Source organism: Caloenas nicobarica, chromosome 24 (assembly GCF_036013445.1).
Source record: "Caloenas nicobarica isolate bCalNic1 chromosome 24, bCalNic1.hap1, whole genome shotgun sequence".
Taxonomy (NCBI): Eukaryota; Metazoa; Chordata; class Aves; order Columbiformes; family Columbidae; genus Caloenas; species Caloenas nicobarica.
The window spans coordinates 2,834,798-2,855,099 of record NC_088268.1 but is presented as its reverse complement, the minus strand read 5'-3'; the positions used below and the strand labels follow the sequence as shown (position 1 = coordinate 2,855,099).

The 20,302-nt window shown below is 59.6% G+C and overlaps 2 protein-coding genes across 3 annotated transcripts; one reads left to right on the top strand and one right to left on the bottom strand.

Moving 5' to 3' along the window:
- The first annotated feature begins 19 nt into the window (after positions 1 to 19).
- On the top strand, positions 20 to 4,608 carry PSMC5 (proteasome 26S subunit, ATPase 5). 2 transcript variants are annotated; one of them, XM_065650933.1, is made up of 12 exons: positions 20 to 113; positions 908 to 979; positions 1,303 to 1,372; positions 1,820 to 1,917; positions 2,266 to 2,322; positions 2,407 to 2,637; positions 3,167 to 3,293; positions 3,475 to 3,665; positions 3,749 to 3,847; positions 3,937 to 4,047; positions 4,118 to 4,204; positions 4,513 to 4,608. In XM_065650933.1, the coding sequence occupies exons 1-12, from the start codon at positions 75 to 77 to the stop codon at positions 4,564 to 4,566; spliced, it is 1,236 nt and encodes a 411-aa protein (XP_065507005.1). In that variant the 5' UTR covers positions 20 to 74; the 3' UTR covers positions 4,567 to 4,608. The 2 variants fall into 2 exon arrangements, with proteins under 2 accessions (XP_065507005.1, XP_065507004.1); XM_065650932.1 differs by having other exon boundaries at positions 2,266 to 2,637.
- Positions 4,609 to 4,677: 69 nt separating this feature from the next.
- Positions 4,678 to 19,499, bottom strand: SMARCD2 (SWI/SNF related, matrix associated, actin dependent regulator of chromatin, subfamily d, member 2). The gene is made up of 13 exons (XM_065650931.1): positions 19,262 to 19,499; positions 12,076 to 12,260; positions 9,789 to 9,831; positions 8,784 to 8,906; positions 8,549 to 8,668; positions 8,315 to 8,410; positions 7,456 to 7,557; positions 7,055 to 7,216; positions 6,709 to 6,806; positions 6,158 to 6,293; positions 5,937 to 6,059; positions 5,749 to 5,850; positions 4,678 to 5,661 (listed from the first exon to the last, which is right to left on the bottom strand). The coding sequence occupies exons 1-13, from the start codon at positions 19,421 to 19,423 to the stop codon at positions 5,608 to 5,610; spliced, it is 1,506 nt and encodes a 501-aa protein (XP_065507003.1). The 5' UTR covers positions 19,424 to 19,499; the 3' UTR covers positions 4,678 to 5,607.
- Between the last annotated feature and the right edge of the window lie 803 nt (positions 19,500 to 20,302).

The window sequence follows — 20,302 nt, the reverse complement described above, 5'->3', positions numbered from 1 at the left end:
TCATCACGCTGGGCGGTGAGCGGAAGGAGGGCGGCGGCCATCTTTAGTGGCGGCGGCAGCGGCGGCGCGTCCCGATGCCGGCGGAGAAGATGGCGCTGGACGGGCCCGAGCAGGTGCAGCCGGGCCCGGCGGTGACCGCGGGCTGTGGGGGGGTCGGGTCGCGCCGTGTTCCCGCGGGGCTCTGCTGGGAGCGGGGCTGGTCGGGGCCTGGCCACCGTGACTCGGCGGGACTCGCCTCAGCCTCCCCGAGGGGCCGGGGAGCGATCGGGCCTTGGGGGGGGGGACGGGCCTCCGAGAGGAGGAGAGAGAGGCGTGAGGGTGGGAACGGTGGGATCCGGGGGATAATGAGCCATTTGGGGCCGTAGAGAGAATAGCGTAGAGTGCAAGTGTGATGGAAGCGGCTGAGGGAGCTGGGGGTTCAGCCTGGAGAACAGGAGCTGAGGGGAGACCTTCTGATCTCTGAACTGCCTGAAAGGAGCTGGGAGCCAGGGGGGTCGGGCTCTGCTCCCCAGGAACAAGCGCCAGGACCAGAGGAAACGACCTCAAGTTGCGCCAGGGGAGGTTGAGGTTGGATGTGGGGAACAATTTCTTCCCCACAGGGCTGTGGGGCATTGGAACAGGCTGCCCAGGGCAGTGCTGGAGTCACCATCCCTGGAGGGGTTGGACAGTCGGAGATGAGGTTCTCAGGGACATGGGGCAGTGCCAGGGCTGGGGGAGCCGTTGGATTCCGTGATCTTGAGGGGTTTTTCCAATCAAACCGATTCTGTGATTCTGTGGAGTTGGGTGCTGAGCTGGTGAGGTAGAAGGTGGGTCGGAGGGCAAGTGGGGACACAGGGACATTGGAGGGGGAAATGGGGACCAGAGGGACACCACAGAGCCTTGGCCGCTGAGCTCTGCTCTGTCACAGATGGAGATGGACGACGGGAAGGGCGGCACGGGGCTGCGGCAGTACTACCTGTCCAAGATCGAGGAACTGCAGGTGAGCTCGTCCTGCCTGCGCTGGGCCTGCCTGGCCCTGAACTCACCTCGGGAGCCCCCACAGCCTCTGTGCGCTGACAGTGCCCTGTTCTGGGGGAAGCGCCGCCCCACAACAAGGACCAATCCAACCTTTAGATGTGTGGGAGATGAATTTCAGTCCTACGAGCTCCTGAGTGTGTGTGAGGTGGCCCTTGGCAGGGGGGTTTGACTGGCTAGGAAGGACTGTCGCCCTCTGGGTCCCTGTCCCCAGACAGAGCCCATTGTGCTGGTGATGCCAACGCTGCCCAGGATGCTGAGATCTCAGCAAAGCTTTTCTCCCAACAGCTCATAGTGAATGAGAAAAGCCAGAACTTGCGGCGCCTGCAAGCGCAGAGAAATGAGTTGAACGCTAAAGGTGCGTCTGGGCTCCTCTCATCTTTCTTCATCTTTGTCTTCCTTGCCTGGGGTTCATAGAATCAGAGAATGTCCTGAGCTGGAAGGGACCCACAGGGATCATCGAGTCCAGCTCCTATCCCTGCACAGGACACCCCACAGGTCACACTGTGTGTCTGAAGACGTTGTCCAGTCTCTTCTTGAACACTGTCAGGCTTGGGGCCGTGACACCTCCCTGGGGAGCCTGTTCCAGTGTCCAGCACCCTCTGGGTGAAGAACCTCTTCCTCATGTCCAACTGACCCTCCCCTGGCACATCTTCCTGCCATTCCCTCGGGTCCTGTCACTGGTCACCAATGTTCTGTGGCTGGTCCCACCCACAAGGCTGGTGGCTCGTGGCCACTGTGGCAAATGCACCTCGGGAGGGTGTCAGGGTGGCTGTGGCAGGTGCTGATGTCTCCCTCTCTGCAGTGCGTCTGCTGCGGGAGGAGCTGCAGCTGCTGCAGGAACAGGGCTCCTATGTTGGGGAGGTGGTGAGAGCCATGGACAAGAAGAAAGTGCTTGTCAAGGTACAAGGCTGAGCTGTCCCGAGGGGTGACAGACGCTCCCTGTGACCCCACGGTTGGGGATGAGCGCGAGCATGAGCTCTGGGGGGGTGTAACGATCAAAAGACCTCGAGTGAGAGCTCTTTTTGTGGAGAGACACATTGTAATGGCTTTTCTGGGCCCAAACCTTCCCCAGAAACGTGGGAGGCACCTGGCTCGGGGCTTCCTGGGGACAGGAGGGACCGCGGGGTGCGGGTGGCCAAGTTCTCCGGCTCCTTCCTCCTGCTCCAAGCAGCCAGTGCGGATGTCGGGCATGCGATGGGGCAATTCTCCAAGAAATAACTCTTAACGGTGACAACTGCCACCTTCCAGGTGCACCCAGAGGGGAAGTTCGTGGTGGACGTGGACAAGAACATTGACATTAATGACGTGAGTGTCCTGGGGACGCGGCTGGGCCCTGCTTGTCCCCTCCCGGCCGTAGGGACGCTGAGCTCCCCTCTGCTCTGGCGGCAGGTGACGCCAAACTGCCGCGTGGCTTTGCGCAACGACAGCTACACGCTGCACAAGATCCTGCCCAACAAAGTGGATCCTCTGGTGTCCCTGATGATGGTGGAGAAGGTTCCAGATTCCACCTATGAGATGATCGGAGGCTTGGACAAGCAGATCAAGGAGATCAAGGAAGTGATCGAGCTGCCGGTCAAACACCCGGAGCTTTTCGAGGCGCTGGGGATCGCCCAGCCCAAGGCAAGTAGGGGTTTGGGGTATGGGGAACAGTATTTGGGGTGCTGTGGTGGTTTAAATACCTGGAGGGTGTGGAAAGTAAATGAGTAAGAGATTATAAACCCTGTGGGGAAGGCAAGATGACTCCAGGGGAGAAGGTCTTGGACTTCTAGGGCATATGTTGGTGTTGGGCTCTTCTCCCAGGTGGCAAGTGATAGGACGAGAGGAAACGGCCTCAAGTTGCGCCAGGGGAAGTTGAGGTTGGATGTGGGGAACAATTTCTTCCCGAAAGGGCTGTGGGGCATTGGAACAGGCTGCCCAGGGCAGTGCTGGAGTCACCATCCCTGGAGGGGTTGGACAGACGGAGATGAGGTTCTCAGGGACATGGGGTAGTGCCAGGGCTGGGGAATGGTTGGACTCGATGATCTTCAGCATCTTTTCCAACCAAAACGATTTGATGATGCTGCCTGTGTCACCCTGGGGGTGTCCCTGTGTCCCCCGTCGGGGTGTGGATGCTGATTTGGGTGCTGAGGTCTCCCTGCTGCCGTTTCAGGGGGTGCTGCTCTACGGCCCCCCCGGCACAGGCAAGACCTTGCTGGCCAGGGCTGTGGCCCATCACACCGACTGCACCTTCATCCGCGTCTCGGGCTCCGAGCTGGTGCAAAAGTTCATCGGGGAAGGTAAACGTGCGCGGGGGGACTTGGAGGCCAGTGCCGGATTCTGGTGGGGACTCTCGCGGTGCCGGGTCGCCCCGGGACTGGCCTCTCGCCCGGTGTCCGGGGCAGATGGAAGCGCCGCGGCCGCGCTGAGCAGTGCAGGGTGCAGGGGCTCAGCTCTCTCCACTCTGTGCATCCTCCACAGGCGCCCGCATGGTGCGGGAGCTGTTTGTGATGGCGCGGGAACACGCGCCCTCCATCATTTTCATGGATGAGATCGACTCCATCGGTTCCTCACGCCTCGAAGGGGGCTCGGGGGGGGACAGTGAGGTGCAGCGCACCATGCTGGAGCTCCTCAACCAGCTCGACGGCTTCGAGGCCACCAAGAACATCAAGGTAGGAGGCTGCTAGCTGTCGTGCTGGCCCTGTGGTGGCAGTGGGGACGCGGAGTGGTGACAGCGGTTGTTGTCCCCGTGCAGGTGATCATGGCCACGAACCGAATTGACATCCTGGACTCGGCTCTGCTGCGCCCCGGCCGCATCGACAGGAAGATCGAATTCCCCCCGCCCAATGAAGAGGTAGGTGGGGGGGTCCTCTGTGGTCCTGCCCCTCTCCCTGGGGACAACGCAGTGTCCCCAGCCTTCCCCTGGCTGCCACTCTCCTCCAGGCCCGCCTGGACATCCTCAAGATCCACTCCCGGAAAATGAACCTGACACGGGGCATCAATCTGCGCAAGATCGCGGAGCTGATGCCAGGGGCGTCAGGCGCGGAGGTCAAGGTGAGCTGGGGACACAGTGGTGACACTGGGGGGGTCGCAGAGCGGTGAGTGACGTCCCTGTCCCTTGCAGGGGGTGTGCACAGAAGCCGGGATGTATGCGCTGCGAGAGAGGCGGGTGCACGTCACGCAGGAAGACTTTGAAATGGCTGTTGCCAAGGTAAGTGCTGTCAGGGAGGCAAAGCGGGAGGCCACAAAGTGTCCTGGGGTACATCTGCAGGGACCTGGGAGCCGTGGGGACACGGCTCTGGGGACAGACGCCACCGTGAAGGGGTTGTCCCCAAGTTCTTAAGCTATGAGTGACACGAGAGGCGGTAGACACTCTTCTGGCAGGAGCTCCAGGCTGCAGCACCTGCCCCGTGCAGGGAGGGGTGATGCTTGGTCCTGGGGGTGGTTTTTGGGGTGATGAGCACCCAAATAGGGGGTGGAGGAAGGTGGGGAACCCAGTGTCTCCTCCTCCCCCGCCAGGTGATGCAGAAGGACAGTGAGAAGAACATGTCCATCAAGAAGCTGTGGAAGTAACAGTGGGGCCGTGTTGTCTGGAATAAAATGCTGCTCTGGTCATGCCTGTGCACTGATTCGGGGTATAGAGAGGGTGCGGGGGGGCTCTAACACACACACACCGAGCTGCTGCTAACTGGTTTTATTAGAAAATTTCCAAAATAGACAAAAAACCAAATGGTTACACAAGAGGCAGAGCAGGCACCTGAGCCCGACACCCTGGGAATATGTAAACGCCCCCCCTTCCCCTCCTGCACCCCCCGGAGCGGGGGGACCTGTGGGGTTAAGGCACTTCAGCGGGTGGTGGCCCTGTCCCCTCAGCCCAGTGCTGGGGTCCCCTCGCTCCCCAGTATCTCCAGTTCTGACTGGGGCGGCGCGCTGAGTCCCACCGGCCCCTCCGCCCCCCAACTTTGTGTCTTGTGAGTCACTAATTATGTAAAAACAGTAGCGGAGGGTAGAGTCATCAACTGATTGTCAAAAACTTAACGCTAAAAAACTTGGTTACATATGAAAAAAAAAAGGAGAGTTTGGGCCGAGCCAGCCCTCTGCAAACAGCACGAACCACTGCATAGATTGAGGAACTCAATATATTAATCAGATACAAACCCACTGTACAAAACGCTTATTTTTTTTTCTTTTTTTTTTTTTTTTTTTATAAAACCTGGTCACAAAAATAGTGCAAAACGTTGGGCACCAGTGCGGGGGGTTGGGGCTGGTGTTTGGAATGACGAAAAACTTTGGTTGAAGAAAAGAGGGGCAGGGCCCTGGGCTGGGGGGAACAGGCAGCACCTCCCACTCGGGGGTTTTGGCCAGAGTAGGGGACACAAAGGATGCGATGCTAAAGCAAGAGGTGTTAGCGCAGCAGCGGGATTTTTTTGGGGGGGAAAGCGGGGGACCCTCTCCACTCTGCCTGCGGCAAGGGGGGAGCCCAGGGGTGTGGGTGGCCCCGAACCCCCCCAGGCACATGGGTTTGTGCAAGTGCTGTTTGATTCCAGTCGCAAGTACCATCGGGCTCAGGTGCTGCACGAGGAGGAGCACCCCCCTGAGCCCCCGCCGGCCCCTTTAGGTGAGGCGGATCCCCAGCACTTGTTCCAGTTCCTGCCGACGCTGCTGGACCTGGAGGAGAGGAGGGTGGGGGGATCAGGGGTTGCCCCAGGGACTCCCCAGTTCCATCCCACCCCCGCAGTGGAGTTCTGAGCCCACCTTCGCGAAGATGTGTCTGCCCACAGCCTCCTGCGCCCAGGGCTGCTGGTAGAACTCTGCTCGTCGCTCCTCCTCGGGGTTCCCGATCACATCTGTTATGATCTGGGATGGTGGGGGGGAAACACGGGGTGAAGACCAGAGCTGCGCCCCTTTGTGTCCCCCCCGCCAGCTCCGTCCCAGGGTTTCACCTTAAGGTCCCTCCTCTGGGATTTGATCCATTCCTGGATGAAATCCTGCGGGTTGTTGCTGAAGCTCAGCATGAAATCGCGCTGCGTCTTCAGCTGGTTGATGGATTCGATGGTCTCGTGAATCTGGGGAGGTGACAAGGGGTGTCAGAAGAGGATACCAAGCTCCCTCCCCAGCTCTGTGGGACCTCAGAATGTCCCTTACACCCTGCGGGTCCCCACACCTTGGCATCCAGAGAGGCGATCTCCTGCTGGTTGGTGGTGGAAGCCAGGAAGTTGCTCATCTGAGCTTTCAGGGGATCGTCCACCTCCACGTCGATGTCGTAGCAGGCTGTCTTCTTCTGGTCGTTGGGGTCCACGCTGGGAGGAAATAGGGAGTTAGTGGGGAGGATTTGCACCAGGGGAGGTTGAGGTTGAATCTTGGGAACAATTTCTCCCCGAAAGGGCTGTGGGGCATTGGAACAGGCTGCCCAGGGCAGTGCTGGAGTCACCATCCCTGGAGGGGTTGGACAGACGGACATGAGGTTCTCAGGGACGTGGGGCAGTGCCAGGGCTGGAGGAATGGTTGGACTCGATGATCTTCAGGGTCTTTTCCAACTAAAACAATTTGATGATTCCCCTACCAAGCGACTTGCCCTCATTGCAGCTTCGGGATGGAGACCCTGCACATCCTGCCCTCCCTTCCGCACCCCACCAGGGGAGACACCCTGTGTCCCTGCACCCCACAGAGCCCCCCAGCCCCTGGAATGCTGCCCCATGCCCCCTCCAGCCCCACCTGATGGTGTGGTTGATGATGATGGGATCTGGGTGCTGCAGCAGCCCTGCCAGCTTCATGGGGATCTCGGAGAAGCGCATGCGGACGCAGTTAAAGATCTGAGGGGGGACAGAGCAGAGCCTGAGCTGCTTGTGGCCACTGAAAGGGCCAGGCAGGAGGAGGGGAGTCACCCAGCTCTGATTTGTGCACAGCGAGCTGCTGGGTGCAAGCCAGAGCCTGGGGAAGGGCCATAAATTCAGACTGGAGTGTGTTTTGAGCCAGAAAATATGTTTTTCTGGCTTTACTGTGTGGGGGAAGAGGGTCCTCTCCTCCCAAAAGCGTGCGGTGTGGCGGGGTGAGCGCTGACCTGGCGGAAGTAGCGGTTGCAGTTGATATACTCCTTCTCGTGACTGTCCTGCAGCTTGTTGTGCTTGATGTAGAGCCAGAGCGCCTGCATGATGCTGGCGCGGGTCTGGGTGTGCACCCCCAGCAGGCGAGCCAGGCGGGGGTCCAGTTTGTACTGTGGGGGCTGCGGGGACACGCAGAGTGAGGGGGGGTCTGGCATTTGGCTCCACACGGCGCTTGTGTCACCACAGGCTGCGGGGTCCGTGCCTGGAGCTCTGTGCTCCTCCCCACCACCCCCCAGCTGCCTCATTTTAAGGCTCTGGCCCAGCCCGAGCCCGTTTGTCCCCACTGGGCACCCCTGCATGGATGAGCTGTGCTGGAGAAAGGGCAGCGGAGGACAAGCAGCACCCCCGGGGTCCCCACCTGATGATCCAGCATGAGCAGCAGCGTGCACTTCACATTGACATCGCCAGGACGCTTCACTTGGAAGCCATCGGTCTCTTGGGTTGTGGGCAGCCGATGCCACTACGAAAGATCAAGGGGACACTGGTTAACTCCAGGACTGTGACAAGCCACCCCTAATGGGCTTTAAAATCTTCAGCCAGGAGCAGAGAATGATGGTGCTGGGACTTTGTGCAGGGGCCAACAGCCTGGATCCCCCTGTGCTGGGCACTGGGGAGGCACAACTTTGAATCCTGGGGGCAGTTTTGGGCCCCTCACACCAAGAAAGCCCTTGAGGTGCTGGAGCGAGTTGAGAGAAGGGAACAGAGCTGGTGAGGGGCTGGAACACAAGTGTGATGGGAGCGGCTGAGGGAGCTGGGGGTTCAGCTGGAGAACAGGAGCTGAGGGGAGACCTTCTGATCTCTGACCTGCCTGAAAGGAGCTTGGAGCCAGGGGGGGTCGGGCTCTGCTCCCCAGGAACAAGCGCCAGGACCAGAGGAAATGGCCTCAAGTTGCGCCAGGGGAGGTTGAGGTTGGGTCTGGGGAACAATTTCTTCCCCAAAGGGCTGTGGGGCATTGGAACAGGCTGCCCAGGGCAGTGGTGCAGTCACCATCCCTGGAGGGGTTGGACAGACGGACATGAGGTTCTCAGGTCAGTGCCAGGGCTGGGGGAACGGTTGGACTTGATGATTTTGAGGGTCTTTTCCAACCCAAATGATTCTGTGATTCTCTGATCACAGCCCTGGCAGCCTGATTCCCATCACCTGCGGGTAAGGGCGCTCTCTACCCTGCCCAGGGTGCAAATCCAGCCCCGCAGCACGGCCGGGAGCTCCTGTCTCACCTCCACCAGATGGTTGTCTGGCCCGTACAGCTCTTTGTCCAGCTCGATGACGAGGCTCTTGAAAAAGGAGGAGAATTTCCTCTTCTGCTTGCTGGGCTGCAAAACAGAGCGGGAGAGGCTCAGCCCAACACCCCAGCCACGCAGGACCCCAGCCCACACACACCTCCAGCACCTGGGGGGCTGCACTCCCCACTTCTCCCCCCAGAACCCATCCGTCCCTGCCCACAGCCTCACATCCTCCAGCAGTTTGCCCTCCACGCGTAGCTCCCAGGAGGCCACGCGCTCGCCGCCCTCCCCTTCTTCTTTGGCCGGGGTGAAAGTGTTGGAGATGTAAATCCTGAGCTTCCGCTTTTGCTGTGGAGGAGGAAAACGGAAAGGGGGATGCTCCGAGTGAGAGGGTGGCAGCACCCACAGCAGCACCCACCTCATTGCCCCTCAGCCCTCCCAGCTAGCCAAGGCCACCACGCACCGTCAGTGGTTTCTTTATGGCCTCCTGAATCTCCATCCTCTTCCGAGCGATGGTTTGGTCCAGCTTGCGCTCGAAGGCGAGGAGGTCCATGTAGGCCTGGGATTCTGGGACCAGTTCCCGGATCTGGCAAATGGAAAAGATCGGTCCCTCATGTGCTGGGATGGGGCTGTCCCCCCACCACCCAGCAATGCTGGGCTGACGGGCCAAGGAGTCACTGAGTGACACATGACAGCACCAATTTCTCATTTTCAGTGAGGAGCACAGCCTTTCAAAGCTCTGCCCGCATAGAATCACAGAACAGTTCGTGTTGAAGGGCCCTTCCCAGCTCCCCCAGTGCCCCCCCTGCCATGAGCAGGGACATCTGCACCAGCTCAGGTTGCTCAGAGCCCCGTCCAGCCTGGCCTGGGATGTCTCCAGGGATGGTTCAGCCACCACCTCTCTGGCCAACCTGGGCCAGGCTCTCACCACCCTCAGGGCCAACAATTCCTTCCTCATGTCCAGCCTGAATCTCCCTCCTTTAGTTTCAAACCATCAGCCCTTGTCCTGTTGCAACAGGCCCTGCTCAAAATCTGTCCCCATCTTTCTTATCGGCCCCTTTTAAGTACAGAAAGGCTGCAATAAGGTGTCCCCGGAGCTTCTCTTCTCCAGGTTGAACAACCCATCACATTGCAGAGCTCCATTCAGAGACTGTCCCTGTGCCCAGTGTCACATGCAGGTCATAGATTGTCAAAAGGGACCCCCAGGAGGGGTTTGGGGGTCCTCCTGGGGTCTCCACTCCAAGCTACCACTGCTCCTTGCTTGTCCCAAGTCCTGCTTGTCCAATTCGTGCGCACCCCAAACCTCTCCTGCCACCCCAAAGGAAGGGACAGACATCTTCCAGGTCTGTTTGTGGCGGAGCAGAAGTGCTGGCAGGCGGGATGCAGCTCAGCAAGATCCTCATCACCCTGGCTGCACCAACATTCCCCCACAGCTCCGCTGCTTCCCCACGCCCGCGGCAGCACTCACCCTCTGCGGCAGGACCTTGTCAGCCATCTTCCTCCTTTTCACCCTGCAAAAAGCACAGAGACGGGCACAAAATTAAAAAACCAAACAACACTGTAAGCTCTTGCAGGACACCTTGTTGCCTGCGCGGTGGGAAGCTGCTACACGTCCTTTGCTCGGGCAGGTTTCAGGACAACGCTGAGCTCTGCTCATACACCAGCAGCCTGGTGGCTCTTTTGTCCCCATCCAGGCCAGGAATGGGGCCAGGCGGTGGGGACAGCAGTCACAGTGGCAGTGCCAGCTGCATGCCACAGGGACGGCTCAGTGTGAGCCAGGTGAGGAGGCTCCCGCTGCAGGGAACGGGTCTGGGGGCTGCTCGGGGTGACAGGGACTTTGGACTTGCAAGAAGAACTGGAAAGTAAATGAGCAAGAGGTTATAAAGCCTGTGGGCAAGCCAAGGTGACTCCAAGGGAGAAGGTCTTGAACATCTAGAGCATGTGTTGGTGTTGGTCTCCCGAGGAACGAACACCAGGATGAGAGCAAACGGCCTCAAGTTGCGCCAGGGGAGGTTGAGGTTGGATCTGGGGAACAATTTCTTCCCCAAAGGGCTGTGGGGCATTGGAACAGGCTGCCCAGGGCAGTGCTGGAGTCACCATCCCTGGAGGGGTTGGACAGACGGACATGAGGTTCTCAGGGACAGGGGGTAGTGCCAGGGGGTTATGGTTGGACTTGATCATCTTGAGGGGCTTTTCCAACCAAAATGATTCTGTGATTTGATATCTCCAGGGAAGGAAATCCAGTCCCTGGTTCGGTTTGCTTCACTGCTGCCACTTGCTAATGGTATTGCAGGCAGGAGTGAGGAGAAGGTGGCACAAGGCAAAGCTGCAGTGTGTTCCCGCCAGCAGGACAGCGTTCCTGACTTCGCTTCTGGAAGCGGCCGTCACATCCTCCCAGCGCTACAAATCAAAGCCCAGCTCACTTCAAAACAGCTTAAAACAAATCAACCTTGTCACGGTGGGGCTGAAATCATCACGGATAGAAGCAGCAGAGCGGCCTCTAGAGCCACAGAACTGCTGCAGCCTTGCTTAGAGCCATTTTCGCTCTCACCAGGGCCCTGGGCTCTTCTTTCACCCCTCACCCCAATACCCCACTAAATTCACGCTCAGCGCCTGGATAGACAGGGAAATGTCCTCCTCCCGTTCTGCCGCACATGTGAGCAAGAGACGGGGCAGAGTCCAGCAGGCAGCAGCAGGTCCCTTTCCCCCGGCAGCAAACGCGGGCGTTCGCGGTGGCCAAGGTTCGCCAGCGGCTCTGCAGCCGCTGGCACAGGAGGACACGTCGGGAGGGCAGCCCTAGTGATGAGCGGGGGACAGAGCACTTCTCAGAGCTCTTTTTGCTGCATTAAATCCTTCCTGCCCTGCAGGGTTTGGCCATGCCATTCGCGACTGGCAGTTCCTGATCCCCACGGCCAGCCGGGAGCGGGGATGCTTGACCAGCTGAGCTCGGCTCATCCCACGCAGCCGCAGCCTTATCTGGCCACTGACGTCCTTGCTCGGTGGCAAGCTGCCCCTTGTCCTTAATCCCCAGCTTGCTCTGGAGCATGGAAGGGACACGCGGAGGCTGTGACACCCTGCGGAGGGATGACAGAGCCAGGCAAGCTGTTGGCTGCCGGTCCTGCCGCACAGACTGTGACCTGACGATCTGTTAGGACCAAGGGACCCTGTGCTGAGAAACTGCCTCCAGCAATCAAGAAGCCCTTGTGGAAAACAGAAAGGGAGCAAAGGGATTAGCGGCACTGTAAACAAGCGAGAAGCAGCTGGCACAGCCCTGCAGCTCGCTGACACCAGCCCCAAGGAACAGTCCTACTGAGAGCCGCAGCTCTGGTGAGCGTCTCTGCAACCTGTCACCCCTGTGCCCCTGTTTCCAGCCACATCTGTACTGCTGGAACCAGCACAGACCGCTGTGAGAATCACAGAATGGTTTGGGTTGAAGGGCCCTTCCCAGCTCCCCCAGTGCCCCCCCTGCCATGAGCAGGGACATCTGCACCAGCTCAGGTTGCTCAGAGCCCCGTCCAGCCTGGCCTGGGATGTCTCCAGGGATGGTTCAGCCACCACCTCTCTGGCCAACCTGGGCCAGGCTCTCACCACCCTCAGGGCCAACAATTCCTTCCTCGTGTCCAGAGGAGGAGGAAAGACTCCAAGCAGCCAGTGCTGGAGCCTCTGGCAAGCACAAACATGTGCAGAGAGGCTTTTTGGTTACTGGTGTGGAGCTCAGAGATCCGTTGGGGAGCAGGAGGGTGCTGGCCCCTTACCCTCTCCTCTGGGCGGGCAGCGGCGGCTGGGCCTGGGGGGTCAGCAGGCGCTTCCTGAAGGGATCCATCATGGACTGCGGCAGGCCGGGTCTCATCGAGGAGGCCGCTCCATACGGGGGTGCCCCCGGTGGTCCCACCTGCAGCCCCGCCATGGGCATCCGGCTGCCGGGAGGCATCCCCGGGCGCTGGTGGGGAAGAGAAGAAAGGAGGAATGTGCGTTAAACACAGGCTTGGAGCAGCGGACACCATCTGCCCTCTTGCTTCTTTTTTGGGAGAGATTCCCAAGGCTGTAACCTGCTCCGAGATGACAGCGAGGGACAAAGCAAGGAGGGCAGCAGCTGCAGCCTTCCTTGCTGCACAAAAAGGAGCCGGGAAGCAGGACAGGGTCGAGCAGAAGCCGCTGAGCGCTGGGTAAGCCCAGCCTGGCAGCTGAAGCGTCGATGGCCGAGCCACCACCACGCAGGAGACGTGGGACCTGGGATTTCACAAGACTCCATCACCGGAGCCATTGCATGCAAAGCCAACACACCAGAGATATCAGGGGCTGTGCTGTGGGTTCCTCTCCAGAAAGCAGTGGCGTTGGCAGATGCAACACCCGAGAGGGGAGTGGGGCAATCCCACCTCCTAACGGCACCAGTCGCCAGGTGGGAAGGAGCTCCCGGTCGCAAGGGATGGAAGCAACAGCTCAAACAGCTCACTGCTGCCAGCTCTGCCACCATCCTTCCCCCTGCAGGGACCCAGAAAGGGCATTTACGATCCATGACGCAACACCACCCACCCACAGCCCCTCTGCAGCCCCTGGAGCGGAGCGGTTTGTGCCACCAGGTCTACACCCCACACAGCCCCCCCGACAAGTGGTCACAGCACCCCACGACCCACCAGCTGTCCTGACGTGCTTTGACCTGCTTCACCGCGCTCCGAGCCAACAGCCTCCTGGATCCTTTGATCTTCCAGCTCGCTGCTGCCAAGACGGGAGGCTGGGAGAGCCACCGAGCCAGCAGAGCAACATTTCTGCCCTGCCGCAGGCTCCTTGACGTGCCAGGACATCCCCCACACTCCCTTCCCACCGCCCGGTGCCATGGGGAGACCTAACGAAGCTGCTTCGTTATCCCAGGGGAGCCCAGCAAGGCAACAACGCGAGTTGATGAGCTTATGTGCATACAGGCATTAAATTCAGCACGAACCCCGGGCGCAGGAGGGCTGGGGGCACAAGACAAGCGCCAGCAGCCTGCCCGTCCTCTGCAGCTTTCATGGGCAGAGGGGAAGTTGGTTTGACGGCAGCTAGAGCCAAAACCCACTCACCTCCTCCCCAAAAAGCTGGTAAACGCAAAATCAAGACCGTGAGTTGCTCGTGCTCTGAAGCCTGAGGCCATAGGAGTGTCTGCAAGGAGATCCCAAAAATACACCAACCACTGCATATTGCAGCTGGGAAGCTGAGCAGCAGCAGGTCACGGGATCAGTGCCGCACGTGGAAGTTCAAAAACAGGCAGGTCAAGCACGGGTTGAGCCCGTTACACAACCAAACACTGTCTCCACCTTTGCCCAGCCTTCTTTTGAAGCAGCACCTCGAGCCCAGGCTCGCCAACCTGCCCCTGCTGCAAGGCAGGAGCTCGTTTCTTCCCCCAAACAGCCCCCAGAGTTTCTCTCCTTTTGATCGGCCACATTTGCGCAACTCCTCGTGACAATCAGGAACTGCAGCGGCATCGCCAAGAGCCGACCGCGGCCAGCAGCACCTCCTCTTCTGCCAAAAATCGCAAGGCACGAGCACAGTTCCTGCAGGTTTATCATGAAATCCTCCGTGGCAGGGCCAGGAGGAGAAGCAGCACCAAGATCCACACCCTTTGCAAAATTTAAAAAACACAGAGAGTGGTAAATACTGTTTGCCAGTGCAGCGTGGCTACCGGAGGACAGCGCTCCCATAACCATACTGACTCACCTGCGAGGGCTTCTGGAGAACAGATAAGCTGGGAGAAGAGGCTGTGAAACTTTTCATGGGAAATTTGGGAGCCCCAAAAAAAGCTGTGTAGTGCCAAGGCTGCATGCAATCACCTGCAGCTCCCTAGAGCCACCAGAAGCATGGAGAAGACAGAAGGTTTTGAGGACACCCTTAATCCTGGGTGTTTCTCAAGCCCATGCAGGAGATTGTGGTCAGTGCCATGAAGAAACTGGTCTGAGGTCAGGCAGGTTCCCAATGTGACAACATACAAAGCTGTCGGCAGCTTGTCTGGAATAAAACGTGACGTGGCCAAGGCAGCGCTCACTACCACGACACCGTGAGCTCTCTCTTACCTCCCTCTGCCACTCCACGGGTCACATTTCTGATCTATCCCTCAAATAAGAGACTTGGAGGCCGGCTGAAGTCGGTTGAGAGAATTTGACTGCTCTACGTGAGGGATAGCATCTTGTGCAAGTTCTCCTGTGCGTCCATCTGCTCTTCAGAGGGCGAGAGACTGCTCGGTTGCAAGAAGAGGAGACAATTCTGTTGGCAGGGAGAGGTTCAGCGCAAGGACAAACAGATCTGCCACACTTTAATAGCACCTCTACAAACATCTGAGAACCATCAGCCACAATTACGCTGCCGGGGGAGCAAGTTCCAACCCAGCAGTGACCCACATTTGATCACTTGGACAAGCAAAAAAGAGAAGGCAGGATTGTCTCCGTGATTTTTTTTTTTTAACTCTCAGTTTATTCTCAAGATTTGCAAATTGCCCATAGGCTTCTCCATTAGCAAAGTGGGGCCAGTCTCTGCATTGTGTTCAACCAGCGGCCGCACCCCTGTCCGGGGAGGGGTCTCTGCCCTCTCCCAACCTGCCCAAAGGCTCCTCAGACTCCGCTCTCACAAACCCAGCACAGCCTTAAATCCTTGGCTAAGCCACGAAGCCGCATTACAGCCCCAGCGGGGCAAAACCGGCCTCCAACTCCCTTTGGAAGGCCTGGAAATTAGCAGGATGCAAGAGGGCTTAAGTACAGGAAATTTTATTAGACCAGCTCAAAGCAACGAGAGCTTCCTTAGCTCATTCCTGCTGGACACCCCTTGTCCCTCTGTCCTTCCCCATCCCCTCCGGGTACTGCCCTGTCCCCTTCGTCCCTGCCGTGGGGCGGACAAAGGGCAAACCTCATCAGCTCAGCTCCGAGGAACGAGCTGGACCTCGTCCAGCCTTTCCCCGCAGAGAGCGAGCGGGGCCATTTGGAAATGGGACAAAAACCAGCTTGTTTCTGTTCCCTGCCAAAGGCGAAGGAACGAACGGGGCTGGCTGCGGTTTAGCGGTTCATCCCAGGTCAGCGCACAGGCGGCCGGCGTTTGGGGAGCTCTGCTGGGATCCAGCTTTGGTTGGATGCAACGGGAGGCTGGAAGGTTTCCCGATGGATGCTCGTTGGCGTGACAGGAGCCTCCCTGCCTGCCCAAGGCCTCTTCTTGAGGAAGGACAGGCCAGAAATCAGAGGCTGGTAGCAGAGAGGAGAAACAAGGGGAGCAATAAATTACAGGACGGATCTGCAAGACGAAGGCGAGGCTGAAGCAAAGCAGCGTTTCAGAAAACAGCTTGAGAGCCTCTTCATCTTCCTTCCAAGGCCACAGCTCTTTTCCTGCAGCTCCCCAACGAGGGGGGAAAGGCTCTTCCCGATGTTTTGCTTCATCTAGAAAGGCGCGAGCCAACTTTGTGCACGTTAAGTCGGGGAGCGAGAGCCCACATGCACCCCTGCCCTGGGCTTTGGGAGCAGAGCCCTGGACAGACGCCAGGCAATGACGGCTCTTCCTGCAATTCCTCCCCGCTTCCCATTAGGACAGAAGCAAAAGCAAACGGGATTTGAGCTCCACGCCAGGCTGGTCTCGAGGAGAGCTCGGCTTAAAGCCACCGCTCAACTTGGGGCTTTGCGTGGATCGGGACCAAGGGAGTCACCCCCCCAAAATGGTGCTTTTCCCCTCTTTGTTCTTATCTGTGAGCAAATCCCTCTTGGGAGGGTGCCAGGAAGAGCCGGGATTCGTGCTGGCAGAGATCTTCATCTGGGAGGCGGCGTTGTTGTCGAGATGCTGTTGGATGCTGCAGGCTCCTGAGCAGCACCTCGCTCCCAACAAGCCCTCAAACTGCCCCAACACATCTCGTCACGCTTGGAAAACCTGCTGTGTTCCGATACAGGAGGAGCTCCAGGAGTCAGATCGCTTCTCAGCTAAAAACCGTGGACAAGGAAGTAGTAAATTAAAGGGAGAAGGGCAAAGCAACGGGGAAAGACACTGAGCAGATGTAGGACACGTGCTGGGAGCAGAGACGTTCGGGTCCAGACCAACCTGCCCGTCTGCGGCCTCACAGCTGGAGCTGCAGATGTTCCAGGTCAGAGAACGGAAAGGCCATGGGGATTCAAATCACAACGGGGGTGTTAATGCAAGCGGGAACAAGGAACAAAGGTGTTGGGTTCCTGCTTGAAGCTCTGGTGGCCTCTAACGCACAGATTGGTGCCTGGTATAAAATCTGCTTTTGGTGCAGCTGCAGTGCTGAACCGCCGAGGGAACGGCTCCAAGAGCTCCCGAGAAGGTCCTGTGGAGGAAGATGGAATGAGGGCCTCCAACAGCAAACTCTGGAGATGTTTTCCACCTACAACTTCACTGTCACGTTTCCCCAGGAGAAACAAAGGGTGCTGTGGTCTCCATTCTTGCTTTCCTCCCTCCTGCTCCGGGAAGACAGCGTCCATCTGCTTTGGATCATGACTTGAACTAACTCGAGGCTCGGTCTGTGATGAAACCTGCCTTGGAAACCATCTCCCTTGGGAAGGGTGGGGTCACGCAGCCCAAGCAGCATCACAGCTTTTCTGTGCATGGTTCTGGTGTGGCTCCAGCCCTGGCTGTTCTCCCCAGGCCCCTTCAAGCCAAACCAAATCACTCCGTGAGCCGGAACAGTTTTCCTCGGCTCCCAAGAAGATGGGGCGGATCTCTCCTGTGCCGCACTACACCTTCTCCAACACGTCCAGGCTACTCCACCTTCCACTGGGCTCCACGCCAGCATCCCACACTTCTCCGGCTCCTCATCCCGGCTACCTTGAGTTTCCCGGAGTTTCTCCCCAAAGCACGACTCCGCTTTCCTTCACGCTGCCCAGGGATGGGATCACCAAAGCAGCCAGGAGCTGCTTGGACTGCGGAAACCTTCCTGTCCCATGGACACCGGGCTCTTTCTTACCAAAAAGTGCCCAAAACCCCTTTAAATATGTCACCTAATGAACTGCTTTTTGCCACCTTTGTGCACCAGTGAAGCATCAGCGCAGGGCAAAGCCGAGGCTGGAGTGTGGCTTTGCAAAGTCCGGTCTCCGCCACATAGAGCCAAGTTCACCCCCTGCCACGGCGTCAACCCGGTAACTGGGGGAAAAACCTCTCCTAAGCCTGAAACAAACACCTGAACAAACAGAAGAAACACTCCTTTTTGCCAAATCTACGCTGGCTGGTGCAACCTGGACGCTGGGGGCTGGGATTTGGCCTTGGCAGCCGCGCTGCCACCGGCACAGGCAGCGGGACAGGGGGGTCTGTGGGCAGACCCGCCACCGAGGAGCCTGACGGAGCTCGGCTGATCATCCTCCTCCTGGAAAAAACCCTCTGCTTTCTGCTCCGGGAACACCAGCTCCCAAAAGGGTCCCAAAAGGGACACCCCAGGGGAGTCGTCCTCTTGAATTCCCTGCTTGAGCCACCAGTAAACAACCAGCAGGCACGCAAGGATGTCAAAAGGACGAGCGTATGTTTAATAATCCCGTGATTAAAGAGCCCTTAAGCGCTCACCGGCGTGGATGAGGCCTGTTGTGTCTCCTAGCGCCCAAGTAATGAAATTCTTCATCAAACCAGGCCATAACGAAGCAGAAAAGTCCTCCGGCTATGGCAGGGATGGCCACAGCAGGGGAGGGGCCGCTTTTCCCCAGCCGGGGGGAATTGCAAAACAAAGGGCAGACCCCTCTGGATCGGAACCCGCTCTCCCCTCCCACGCACGCGATCTGCCCGCCAGATGCAGCTCCCGGCCAGACACGAGGAACTCGCCGCCAGCCCCGGGGCTCAACCGGCCTCAGCTCAACCGGCCTCACCGCCTCCCGCACCGGCTCGTCGGTGCCAGACACCGCGGTGACGCACGCCCGGTGTCCATCGCCCTGCGCCGGCCGTGTGCGCCCAACACCTGCAACCATCACGGTGTTATTACGGGGAGGGAGGGGGGGAAAACAAGCATCTGTCAGGCTGTTTACCCACAGCTCCAGCTTCCCGGCTGGATTCGCAACGGAAGGTCAGGGAAAAACGATCGAGCCCGAAACGCCTCCGAGTCGAGTTACCCGCGGTCCACGCTCGCACCAGCCTCGGCTGCGCCATCTCGGTTTTCAGCGTTTTTAAAATTACAGGGTGGGGGGAAGTTGTTTCCTCATCCTGTATTAATGAAGTTTACGCGCTAGAAATTCCCCCCGCTCGGTTTATTTCTCGAGTTTTAGTTCATGCAAATCAGGCGATCGGCGGCGGGTCAGAACGTGTTGCACAAGCGGGCTCTCCTCCATTTCAAGCCCGCCTGGAAGATTGTGCTTTACCCCACAAACCTAATAACAAAAAATAATTATCCCGCGCGTAAGAGCGAACCGACAAGCTGCGGGAGGCGGAAACTTGGGTGTACATCAGAATACACTTCTTACAAGAAGTTTTCAGGCTGGAAGATGAGTGGTTCCTTCCGCTTTTTGAGGACTTTCCCCCAGTTTTAGCAGTGCCTGCTTTCCTCTACCCACCACTTAAATAACAGCCCAGCTTCTTCTCGCAGAGACGCACCCACGACACTGAGCCGTCACCATCACCGAAAGCGCAGGGAAACGGGTTTCGAGGAGTCCCCGTGCGAGGGGAAACGGCTGCGGGGCCCCCGGGGGGTCTCACCGGCCACCGGCAGCGGCAGCGGCTGCTCCCGGGCGCTGCGGCCGAGGGGACGCGCTCGGCGCCGCCGCCGTAACTTTTAGCGGGGGTTTGTGGAGAGGCTGGAAAGGGGGACGGGACGAGCGGAGGTGTCCTGGATAAAGGCGGCTGGAAAATAACGTCACCGGGGATTTTAGGCGGGGGTACCGGCACAGGCCGGGCCCCGCGAAGGCCCCAACGGCTGACCCGGAGCCCTCCGCTCCCGGAGCGGCCCCGCGAAGCGCGTTCCCATCACACCGCCCCAAGCCCCAGCCCCTTACCCCGAGGCCTCCTCACCTGGTACTGCGCGGCGGCCGGGCCCATGGGGCGGTATCCCGGGGCGGTGGCGGCGGCGGGAGCCGGGCTGGGGCCTCGCATGATGGCGGGCCCGGGCCCCGGGGGTGGCGGGGCGGCGGCGGGGGGCAGCGGGCTGAGCGGGAAGGCGCCTCGGCCGGCCATGGCGGGGGGAGCCCCCGCCCGCGGTGTTTACTCGGAAGCGGCAGCGGCGGCGGCGCCCGGAGACCGAGTCAGAGCGCGGCGCCCGATGGCCCCGCCCCCGGAAAGGCTCCGCCCCCCGCGAGCTGGCCCCGCCCCCCGCAGTGAGCCCCGCCCCCCAATGACCCCGCCCCCCCGCAGTGGATCCGCCCGCCCGCGCATTGGCCCCGCCCCTCCCGGGGAAAGGCTCCGCCCCCAGACATGGCCCCGCCTACCCGGGGAAAGGCTCCGCCCCCAGGCATGGCCCTGCCTACCCGGGGAAAGGCTCCGCCCCCAGGCATGGCCCCGCCCCCCCGCGGAAAGGCTCCGCCCCCAGGCATGGCCCCGCCCACCCGCGGAAAGGCTCAGCCCCCAGGCATGGCCCCGCCCACCCGCGGCGGCGCGTGTGGGTGTGCGTGTGCTCGCGCGTGGCTGTGCATGCGGGTGAGCGTGCAAGCGCGTGTGCAAGCGCGTGTGCAAGTGCATGCCCAAGCGCGTGTGCAAGCGCATGTGCAAGCGCGTGTGCAAGCGCGTGTGCGAGCGGCGTGCAGACACGTGGGTGCGGAGGTGAGTGTGAGAAAGTGTGGACGGAAGGGTGCAGACGTGCACGGGTGTGGGTGCGTGCGCATTAGTGCATGCGGGTGTGCAGACACGCGGGGCAGGATGCACGTGTGTGTGTGCGCACGCGCACGTGCAGGCATGCGGGTGGGCGTGCACGTGGGTCTGAATGCACTTGTGCGTGGGTGTGCGTGCGTGTCGGTGTGCAGACATGGGGTTTGCAGATGCGTGTGCAGGTGTGTGCGTGTGTAGACACGAGGGGTGCAGGTGTGCTTGTGTGTGCAGACACATGCGTTTACAGATACA

What these genes read in the sequence shown, in the direction of transcription:
- PSMC5 (XM_065650932.1), top strand. Translation starts at nt 75, where the DNA reads ATGCCGGCGGAGAAGATGGCGCTGGACGGGCCCGAGCAG. An exon ending in CGCTGGACGGGCCCGAGCAG is followed by an intron (nt 114 to 907) that starts GTGCAGCCGGGC and finishes GCTCTGTCACAG; the next exon opens with ATGGAGATGGACGACGGGAA. An exon ending in TGGGGATCGCCCAGCCCAAG is followed by an intron (nt 2,638 to 3,166) that starts GCAAGTAGGGGT and finishes CTGCCGTTTCAG; the next exon opens with GGGGTGCTGCTCTACGGCCC.
- SMARCD2 (XM_065650931.1), bottom strand. Translation starts at nt 19,423, where the DNA reads ATGGCCGGCCGAGGCGCCTTCCCGCTCAGCCCGCTGCCCCCCGCCGCC. An exon ending in CGGCCGCCGCGCAGTACCAG is followed by an intron (nt 12,261 to 19,261) that starts GTGAGGAGGCCT and finishes CTTCCCCACCAG; the next exon opens with CGCCCGGGGATGCCTCCCGG. An exon ending in CAGACAACCATCTGGTGGAG is followed by an intron (nt 7,558 to 8,314) that starts GTGAGACAGGAG and finishes GATCTTTCGTAG; the next exon opens with TGGCATCGGCTGCCCACAAC.